General features: G+C 38.1%; 1 protein-coding gene across 1 annotated transcript; it reads right to left on the bottom strand.

The window, feature by feature from the left end:
* Positions 1 to 2,351: 2,351 nt before the first annotated feature.
* Positions 2,352 to 8,602, bottom strand: LOC105439964. The gene is made up of 3 exons (XM_030984528.1): positions 8,400 to 8,602; positions 7,627 to 7,885; positions 2,352 to 3,518 (listed from the first exon to the last, which is right to left on the bottom strand). The coding sequence occupies exons 1-3, from the start codon at positions 8,421 to 8,423 to the stop codon at positions 3,466 to 3,468; spliced, it is 336 nt and encodes a 111-aa protein (XP_030840388.1). The 5' UTR covers positions 8,424 to 8,602; the 3' UTR covers positions 2,352 to 3,465.
* Positions 8,603 to 11,655: the final 3,053 nt, after the last annotated feature.

The following is an 11,655-nucleotide window of genomic DNA, read 5'->3' on the forward strand; positions in this document are numbered from 1 at the left end:
TTTGTTTTAAATCAATGCTCAGTATGGGGATATGACACTTATGCACCTACATTATATCCTCTTTGTGCACCGCGGAATAGCATTTCTAGATAGATGGCGCCATACCAAAAATGCATAGTACTGTTCTTACTATTCATTTTCAGTGAGATATACATGAATGACCACGCAAGACATGAGACTGACGATGTAATAGTAGCAGCAGCAGCAGCAGCAGTAGTAGTAGTAGTAGTAGTAGTAGTAGTAGTAGTAGTAGTAGTAGTAGTCTGAGGCAGTTCTTCTGCGATATCTTTCTAAATACTATGCGTAAATATCATTAAGCATGTAAGTGTGCATGTCCATGAGTGAGGCATTCTACTACTCCTCTCCTCTGTTAATTGGTTACCGGGTCGTATGCGAAGTCTTCATTGTGATGTGATTAGCATTTGCGCGCATGTAAAAAGGCGACTATCTGAAAGGCTCCGGAGGGAACGGAGAATGTGCACTGTTATGTACGAATCCAATGACCAGGGTAATGATAATACTGTCAATTTATTGTAAAGCGCTTAACAAGAGTAGGGGAATATCATAAGTAGTAAGAGGGTAAACTCCATTCAATTTTCACAAAATATACAAATTATGATTGGCTTTTTTGAGCCAATTTATAATAACGACGAGGTTCACAAATCAAGCAATAATGTAGAGTTTTGCTCATTTTCCAATTTTTTTATTCATTTCCTTTTCAACAAAATCAACATGTTTATCGTTAATTAACAAATATACAAATTAATTCAATATATGATCGTTGTATTATATATACATGAATTAATATTCTCTTCTTTTAATAAACTATAGCTCTAGTAATTGTAAATATAGTTCTCCGAAATTACTGGACTTTAAATTTTTGTAAGATTTATATCGAAGAATTAGAGATCAACACTCTTTGTGTCTACGAGATGCTATAAGAGGTTTATACATAGAACGTAGAAGTTAGTTTTGTAAAAATAGTAATTGATATTTAGTTATTCAAGAGTTATTACGAGTTGCAAATAAAGCATTACATTCAGTTTGACATCACATATCGGGAAAAATCAAATTTCCTATTTTATAAGACAGATACCATTATAATTGATTGCACTGAAATCAATCAAATTTGGCCGCAAAGGCCTAGACATTTATGTTAAAGTGAATAAAATGTCAATTGTCAAACAGTTCACCTTCCTCAAATGTGTCGTTGTGTAGTTCATGAAAATTCATTAATTAGTGGAAAACGTACACGTATCACTGAATACGTCTGGCCGATGGAAATATATGAGCGATGTGACAGACATTGGGTAAAATCAAACGAAGAAAGTAAGAAAGAAACTAAGCAAGAGAGAAAGATAGATAGAAAGAAAGATGAAGAGAGAGAGAGAGAGAAAAAAAAAGAGCGAGAGAGAGAGAGAGAGAGTGAGAGAGAGAGAGAGAGAGAGAGAAAGATGAAGGAAGAAGGTGGAAGGAGAGAGAAGTAGGGATAAAGAGGGGCAGGAATGATACAGAAACGGTACAGAAATACGAGGATAAAACATTTGAGGGCATCCTCACCTAATTAAGAAAATAGACCCCTCCCACACAATAAGACAACGTGCCTAAAAATAGAAGAGAACCATCTTTACCAAGCATACCACAGAATGATGATCATTGTATGATTCCAGTTCCGTGCACAGTAATATACATGTACCTACAACATCCATCCTTTTCCTAGCTCGTAAATAATGAATGAGATACCAATTGAACGTATCCAAGGACAGGAACATTGACATTTGAAAATTTGATCGCTTTCCCTTTACAAAACCACCGAGCTGGCGCAAATAGGAGAATTTTATTTTATTTATTCAGTCCTCCCTCTGGATGAGAAACGGAGTAAACATCATTGATATTACCCCCCAGTCACCATGATTATACTAACTCATGAATTGTTAACCCAATTTGCAAATTATAAAAAGATCTACGGGAACGCAACGACAATTGGACGATATTCATGACTGCCCCCGAAAGGCTGCTGATCAACGAACCATGAACATAGTGTTTTTCAAAGGCAAAGAATTATCAGTGTATAGGAGATACAGAGCTAACCGAAACAGGTAATAGGTCTACTAATTGCGAACAAAGAAATAAATTCGAAAATACAGAGCTTCTTTCATATTTATTAAATAAATTAAGGGTGTCTTATCATGCTTATATTTCTCTACATCTATCTTCTTTTTTTTTTTAACCAAGCCCATTTCTTCATTTTTTTCTTTCTCTTTTTCACTCATGATTAGAAATGTCGATCATTAATCCATGCCTCTTCTTCTTCATGAGTGACAGTAATCACCTTGTCGATTGCTGCACATAATAATAGTAATAATATTTAATTTTTATATAGCGCTTGATAAAAATGTCTCTAAGCGCTTTACAAATATACTATAGTGGACACTTGACCTCTGAGAAGAACAGAGTCATCAAATCTTTGGCTCTGAATAGAGCAATCAGCCGTCTTTATGTTCATATGTATATATGAATATATGTTTTTCATGCAGAACAATAAAATCAAACAATACCTAACCAAGGTGTATTCATTGTGTAGCAGAGATCTATTTGAGAATGATCTCCTCTTACAAAACAACAATGATGACAGTAAAAAGGTAATATGCTAATAGGCCTATACTACAAACACAATTTCAAAAGCCTTGCCCATAACCTCTTGAAATGTGCGTTAAGTATTACGTAATCTGAATATGATATCTATGGGATAAGGCTATAGGGTATTGAAATTACAATAGGGCTAATTTTTCGAAAGTCCTTGCTATCAAGTCTATACCGGCTTTGTGCTTTTTCGTATACCATTTACATGCATAAGTTCGTTTATCATTGTCTAATCAGGTTATATGCATATAAATTAACGAGGTCATGGACTAATGCGTTCATCAATCTGACCATCTTCTTCAATGAATCAATCAGTCAATAAAACCCGTCAATAAACTCGTGAGTGGTCTGATTAATCAAGTTCTAAGCCGGTCCCATTAATCAATCAATCAATACAATCAATCAATCAATCAATTTAACCAAGTAGCCTAAAACTGGCCAATCAACCAATCAGTATATCAATCTACCAATCAATTAAATGAAAAGTTGGTTATTTCAACCATAAATTAATAAATCCCTGGACAGAAAAACAAAACTTATGTAACAAAAAAAATCAAGCAGACTCTCGGACAAACGTCTACATCCACATCATAATTTGCAATAATGGGCCGGTCCATCGATCAATCGATCAGTTGATTGATTAGTCAGTCAATCAATTATCAAACCAACTTAATATGATAATTAGTTTTTCTTTTCCATTAATATGCACGGTTACTGGTGTACTATGCACGCCACTATTGCCATGATGTCTGCGACAGGTACAGATGAGTGGTATAAGGTATCTGTTGCAATGACGTATAGATGATACATTATGCTGACCAGTTAAGGATTGTCTGGGGGCGACATTTCCACTGATGGAGTGCGAGTGAGGCCAGCTATGATTGAAACGAGAGAGAGAGAGAGAGAGAGAGATGAAGGTGGATAAGATATTATTGAGGGAGAGAGATAAAGGTGGGAAAGAGACAGAGGCAGATAGACAGATATAATGATCGAACGGGGATGGAGCGAGAGAGAGTGAGAGAGAGAGAGAAATGAAAGGAGAGGGAATGAGACATTTCTTAATCCTTTTTTTTTACAATGAATAAAGGGTAACCTTGCAAGATACGTTGATTGATACGCTTGATTGATTGATCGCAACTTAATTATATATAATTTTCTTATTTTAATCTGATTTTGCTCAAACTTTCACTGACCTGTTTCTTCTCATTTTCTGCTTCTATTAAAACCAAGTTAATAACAGGGTGGACTTCCTCTTTAACGGATCGTTTTGGAAATGGTCAAACCAAGGAGTTACTACACTAGGAGTGAACACTCTGCCCTTAGGGCTTTTCTTATCACTCAGAGCGGGATTATGAGGGATTAGGGGTCCAACGAAAAACAAAACGACCTCTTACGCAACGAGGTCACCCTGGTCTCGATCTCCGGACTTTTATGTCCCATGCGCGATGCCGTGCTGAACTGGCCCTCTCTAGGAGGAAACATCGACAGTCCAGTCATAATATATAGGTGGTTTATCTAGACTAGCTCTATACACATGTCGATAGCTTCATCACATGCGACACACACTCTGATGTCGTGGTAGTCTAAGAATTCAGCTCTCGATTGGTACAAAGATCTCGAAAATCGGCAAACGACAAGCTGAGTTTTGACCTGATTATTGTTGAAAAATGTCCTTATTTTGTTCCATTTATATTCATATTTCAATGTAATATTAGTGGTAGACCCAGACTACCCCAGATGAAAATCATTTTTTTGGCAGACAAATGAGATTTTCTTCTTTATTTTGATGTATGACTCCACCGATCTTGGCCGTTCTTGTTATTGTGATGACCTATTGGAAACCTGTTAACATCTGCTGCGTCACTATTTTTTTATTGTCCCACTTATATATATTGGTGTGTGGTTTCAGTTCACCTGGCGGTATTATTGTGCGTGTTGGACGAGTTGAGGAACTATAGCTGCTAGCTGGGCCGGGAGGGCATGAATGAGATGACATGCATATAATTATAAGCGCTAAGCTTGGCGGATAGTTAGGATTATATTTAATGATTATTAAACAACTGTTCTAATACAATTACAAATCCATTGTGATGTCTAGACTCTAGTGATGTCTATTGATTGTCTTTGACTTTTGTGGTGATTAATGATGTTGATTGTGTTGTCAAATATGCAATTAGATCTAGGTCTATTTTGTATATAAATAGTCTAATGATAATTGATCCAATGGCCGGGGTAATAGTATATTTGTAAAGCGCTTAGAGACATTTGTATTAAGCGCCGCTTACCTATAAAAATTGAATATTATTATTATTAAATTAATATTATTATTACTGGTAATGTCAGGGAGCACCTCCCTGCATATTATCGATGGTAATGCCTAGATGTTTACATTTATGTTTACAATTTAAAGGTGGGGGGGGGGGGGTGGGGGGTAAGAGCACATATTTTATTTTGTCCAGTTTTTGAGGAAAAATTTCGCAACGACTCAGCCGCTGAATAGTCATCAGTCATCTTTCAAATAGTAATCGTCACGCGAGAAAGCTGTAAACATATCCTACAATGCACCGCACATGCCAGCGGTTCCGGCTGATTAACCGACCTTGCGCATGCGCTATGTGATGTTATTTACGACCGGTGCGACCAGGCGGCATTAATTCAATTTAGTGGAATGGTCGCTTGGGGAGCGCGGCATACAGGATGGGTCGTTTGACCCTAATCCAGTCCCCACTCCTAGTGTAGTAACTCCTTGGTCAAACCGACCCAAAATGTTTTTTTTACGGTCTCTTATATCTCAGTCATACCGCGGAACCGACTTCAAACCGAGCGAGTCTTGGGTATCAGTGGTAAAGCCAGACTCTGTTCGGTTTGCTGTCGGTCTGTCGGTTTCGTAGATGTTACTCAGTTATAATACCCCAGTCACACCACCAAAAAGACTCCAAACCGGTTACAAATCGACTAATTCTTCGCGGTTTGTGGTAAAGAAAGTCTTTGTTGTCGGTTTGGCATCGGTTTCATAGATGTGACTGAGCCCTGAGGTATAATGCGTCAGTCAGCAAATCCGACTCCAAACCGAATCAAACCGACCGATACTTGGCCATTTGTGGTAATGTCAGTCTTTGTTCGGTCTTTTGTCGGTCTGGCATCGGTCTCGTCGGCAGGGGCGGATCCAGCCGGCGGCAAGAGGGGGGGGGGGGGGCAAATCTTGAGAAAATCGGCCAGCCGGCGAACGGCGAATGAGCGGGGGGAGGGGAGGGGGTGGATGCTGGGGAGGAGGACCACTATTTTTTTTTTTTTTTTTTTTTTTGGGGGGGGGGGGGGTGAAGCTCCGTTTTAGCATGACATTCCTTTTAACTCTCACTTTCACCTACCCCAGATAGCCCTACGTTTTTTGTTGCTGCTTTATATGTAGTTGATAATGTTTATGATTAAATAGAGAGAGAGAGAGAGAGAGAGAGAGAGAGAACCACCATCATTATGCAATGGTTCAGGGTTTGTGTAATGTACATTTGAAACCTTTTCTTAGCGTCTCAACCCTAAAAAAATAGCGAAACTATTTTTGAGGAAAAGCATTATTGAACTGAATAAAGAATAGTAACTTTTTATTGGCTCTAAACTAATACTGAAACGGGCTAAAGATAATGTGGTATCGGCACAGTAAGATCGGGTATTTTGTATAGAGGTATTCCAAAATTACATTCTGATAATCAACATTTTGTTCTGTTATCATATGTAATATACGCATAATACAACTGATCTTTATGATTTCTTAACGTGACATAGCTTCTTCTCCCCCTGCAAACAAAAAAGAAAACAAGGTTATTTAATCAAACTTAAAAGGATCATGCGCAAAATGAACATTGTATTTCAAATTGATGCAAGGATTTTTTTTGAATAAGCAATGCTTTTCACCAGAATCTTCGTTGTAAAAACGATTTTTACAAATCTCAGCCATGCAATTCTGCCACTGTGTTGTAAGATTACTTTCAGATTAGGAGAAGTGTATTCTTTAATGAGTATTTTAATTTGAATGGAATGTCTCAACTCAGTTAAGCATGGCTGAGATTTGTAAAAGCTGTTTTTACAAAGAAGATTCTGGTGAATTCATCATGGCTCCAACAGCTCAAGTTGCTAAGAAAGGCTCCAAGAAGGCAGTCAAGGCACCTCGGCCCAGCGGTGGCAAGAAGAGGAACAGGAAAAGGAAGGAGAGTTATGGAATCTACATTACTTATTCAAACAATATACGCATCAATTTGAATCACAATCATTATTTGTCGCTTAATCCCTTTTAATGACCTTGTTTTCTTTCTCGTTTGCAAGGGGAGAAGAAGATATGTCACGTTAAAGACATCATAAAGATCAGTGTTGTATGCGTATTTATTATATACACAGGCCCCGCGGAACGTTTATCAAAGTGGGGGGGGGGGGGGGGGGCTAAAGTATTTACGATCAGGTAGAGGCACTATGAATATGACGGACAATGAAAGCGGACAAAATATACAGTTCCTCAGATAGATAAAGGAACGTCCCTTCACTGCTATTATGTAAAAAGTGAATATGCATGTGACACCTGTTTTTACACATTTTTACATAATAGCGGTGAAGGGATGTTCTTTTGTCTACCCGAGGAACTGTATATTTTGTCCGCTTTCTTCGTCAGTCATGTTCATAGTGAGGGTAGCGAGCGTAAATTGGTGAGGGGGATTCAGGGGGCGGAAACCCCGGAAGCTCAGGACTTTTAGGCATTTAATTACGGTCAGAGAAGCACAAATATTTTGAGGCCGCATTTATGTCATTGCCAGGTCAGGAGGGTTGGGGGGGGGGGGGGCGTTTGGGTTTTTTTTTTTTAAAGGTAAAAGTTACGGTACTATCCTCTTTTTTTTACCGGTTTGGGAGGCTAGGGGGAGGGGGCCGGGCCGGTAGAATCGGCCCGTGGATCCGCGCCTGCTCGTCGGTATGACCGGGGTATTAGGTTTAGAATTTTACCTTCGATTGCCGAGAACCAGACGACCATGAAGACTGAGATGGCAATGCACGCCAGAACACTGACGATACGACACACGTAACAAACTCGAGAATTCCCTTCGCCTTTCTCGAGGTCGCCATCGTAAGCGATGTCGTTACTAGCTTCCTTGACATGCGTGTCCACGTTGACTACATCATCGTCCGATTTCGATGGACGATCACTACCTGATGGAGGCGATGTCGATGTGGACGGACCATCATACCCTTCGTTCATCTTGGCCTGATGTAAGGAATGTTATCCATGTTACAATATCGTTTATGTATTCATGTATTGTTATTACAGTAATGGCAGGCTCGAATTGTAGCATTCTTCGAATTCTAAGTATAGCGAGCGATGCCCCTGCACTAAGGTTGCAAAATAATTCGATAACAAGACAGTTAAGATTATTCAGTGACGAGAACTTTCATACAATATTGGCACACAGAAGGACATACATTGCATCGCTCAGGTTGCAGCGAGTTTATAGAAAGACATTAGGAGAGAGAGAGAGAGAGAGAGAGAGAGAGAGAGAGAGAGAGAGAGAGGACGTAAGAGGGTTGGAACCTTTCCTGGACAGTAACTGAATATGCAATATGATTTTATTTCTTTTTTCCTTTGACGATAATCATCATTCTTACCACATTATTAATTACCTTCTCTTAATTCTTATAACACATGCCCTCCCCTCCATCGAAATCTCAGATGTAGATTAAAAAGGGTTTTATCCGATCAAATACATGTAACATATCCTTACCTTGTCTGTATATTTCCCTTCCATGTTGCTTCAGAAATGGGGTTACACTGAAATCCAAATCGAATGGTGAAAAGCTATACCGAAAAGTATGAAGCACATAAGAAAAGAAACTTCTCTATTGAAGTCAGGGCGCAAGAAAAATGGAGGTAAAACGAACCGGACCATTCACGCATACCCTGCAGCCCTTTCTGTAGGGAAAGAACTTTTGTATGAAACTAATACAGAAGTTAAGAGCGGAACGGTTTTGAGGTGCTCTTTGTTATACAATATTTGGTATTCGTGAGGGCTGAATGCCAAATATTTGGGGGTATTGTAATTTGTTTTGTAAGAGGATTCAATAGATGGCAACGTAAGGTTCAAATCCAGGCTTTGTGGTTGCTGAATAAATTGTATGAGTAGTTGGGCGATGGCATTATTTGGCAGCCCGTATACTTCATTGATAATATGACATTCAGGTCTAGTTTTTCTTTAGGGTTTCATTCACAACTTTTTTTATTTTATTTTTTTAAATCAAAAGATAAAAAATCCTTTCAAGTTTTGGGGATACATCTATTAATATATTTTCTGCTGTACATTTACGAGACATTGACGTTTTATTTGGTTCTGTATTGGACATTGGGCCTTTATGACAAATAACAAATCTGGGAATGTGATAAGATATTTAAATATATACGTATGAGTATGACCAGCATTCACAGTTACGTTAAGTAATTACATTGGCAAGGGTATTGTTAATCAATATTGATGAGTTTTTCGTAATTCTTGTTGGTTTATAAATGGTGCCCATGAGCGGGTTTGCTTGTAAAATAGTGTCATAGGGGGAAGCGTCTGTGGTCGACAAGTCTATGTTGAAGTCACCCATCATGCGTTTTTCGATTTAAGGACACAATGGCCCAGACGGTGTCTAGGCCAAAATGAACTGAATACTTTAAAATCCACGATCTGAAAAGAACGATGCAAGCCCTTTATTCGCCTGATTCAATGAACAACAAATCAGACAACTTTGAAAATACTAAACCATCGACGATACAAATAAAAAGAAAGCAGAAGATCATATATAGATGCATCTTTCGTAAATAGATTTGCAGTAGGGTTTTCACAAAGCGTCCGCAACTAATTGGACCAGACCATTTTATTTATAGATGAGATAAACAATGCATATAATTATAAACGGCGGAATAAAACCAACGCAGGGATTCACAAAAGGATTTGGAAACTAATCAAATCGCAATTAAATCGAACAAAGCAGTTTCGAACAATGATTCAAAGCACAAAGGTGGTTTTGATGGTTTTGAGAGTGAGGGAAAGGGAAATAAATAAAAAGGAATTACATGAATATTACGAATATAGGTGAAAAATAAACAATAAAGACATATTAGCCAAGTTTCAAGGTAGACTTTTTGATGTATATATATATATATATATATATATATATATATATATATATAAAGGGGAAATATGAAACAGGGAAGGAAGGATATAGATTGAGAAAACAATAGAGGTATTAAATACAAGAGAGGGAAGTGAATAGGATTGGGATGTAGAATCGGGAAAGATAGACAGAAACTAGAAGTGAGAGAAAGGGAGAGAGAGACAATTGAAAAAACGGAGATGAAGAGAGAGAGAGGGAGAGAGAGATAGAGAGAGAGAGTTAGAAAGAGAAGGACAAACAAAGAGAAAGAGAGAGAGAGAGAAGGGGGGGGGAGAGAGAAAGGGGGCATCAGAGAAAATAAAATCAATATTCAACGGGAGCGCCTACTCAATTAGTCGTTGTCGCGTCGCCCGATACAAATAATGGCGCTAAATGTTTGAATTGTTTCCATAGCGACGAATACCTCAGCTACCAAGTGAGCTCCACCAGATTCGTCAATATTAACGCTCCAGTTCGGATGTGAGCTTAAATACACGCACCACTTATTTTGCAAGGTTCTACCAACGATATCAATTACTATTCTCTTTCACCACTTGGTTATTTCATTGCAGTTGTCATATTTTGCACAGGGGCGGATCCAGAAGTCTGTTACAAGGAGGAGAGGGCACAATAACACGATCAGAAGGCCCTCTTTTTCTGTAACTGTAGGCCCACTTCGGTATGCAAGATCATGGACCTAGGTCCATGGCTAGATATTGCCACCAAAGTATGGGGTGGTTACCGTAGTGGTATACCCTTTCAATACGACACTGTCATCACATGCGTATATTTTTAATCGCACCCTAAAAATTAATGTAGATTTAACATACTGAATGAACAAATTTAACAACCTACTTTCGCAAATGCCGCATAATATTGCACTGCATTTGATTGGAGTTAATTAAGTGTCTGTAATGAAATCAAATATGTGCGTGTATCATTAGTTTGCAAGTCACCAGAACAACAGGCTGAAGGTCTTCAGCAATTGGTTCTGATGTTAATAACATAATGGAAAAACACAACAGAGCACGACAAAACAAAATACACGCTGACAATATGCGAGACTCAATTTTTTAATATGGTATTTCACTATTGTGTCTAAACGTTTAACAGCACTATCAACAAGTGCAATGAACCTTTGTTGAGAGGTAGGTTTGGAAAAATGTGCCTGGAATTAAAAAATTGCCACGGATTTTCCTTACATGTTAACAGATGGGTCTCACTGAATCGTTTAAGCCGGCCTTAAGTCAGAAATGTATTTGGAAATAGTTTTGGGTACTTGTACAAATTGTCTTTCAAAATAATTTATGGAAATAGAAGGAAGTCTTTTTTGAGTAATCGCTTGAGCGTAACCACTATCAGCCTCTTTTCATAAAGATCTAACTTGTTATATTCCACGTTGCATTTCCTATAGCTTTACTTTGAACTGCTTGAGAAAATACTTATTGGAAAGCTTCGGGTAAACTTGTTCTCGAAGAGTAGAATGGATTCTTTTGAGAGTGCGTACGTGTCGTAAACAAACTTGTGATTTAAAACGCCTAAATCATTTGATATACAAATTAAAATGTAAAGTGTACCACTCACCGAAACAGGTTTTGCTTTTGATGTATGGGTTTTCATGTGGCTGAAATTTGAGCTTCAAATATTACTTCTACATTGAAATATTGCAATAATAGATACATTATATTAAAAACAGTAAAACGTCTTGTTGTCTGAGAAGACTATTTAACGCGCGCGTACACACTCGCATAGATAAAGCGTTAACGGAACCCAAGTCCGACTGGGTTCCGTGCTAGCCCTATTATGTTATCATTAAAGTTCTTATTCATACTACATAACCGTTTA

This window comes from Strongylocentrotus purpuratus, unplaced genomic scaffold, assembly GCF_000002235.5.
Source record: "Strongylocentrotus purpuratus isolate Spur 01 unplaced genomic scaffold, Spur_5.0 spur5_scaffold_14, whole genome shotgun sequence".
Taxonomy (NCBI): Eukaryota; Metazoa; Echinodermata; class Echinoidea; order Camarodonta; family Strongylocentrotidae; genus Strongylocentrotus; species Strongylocentrotus purpuratus.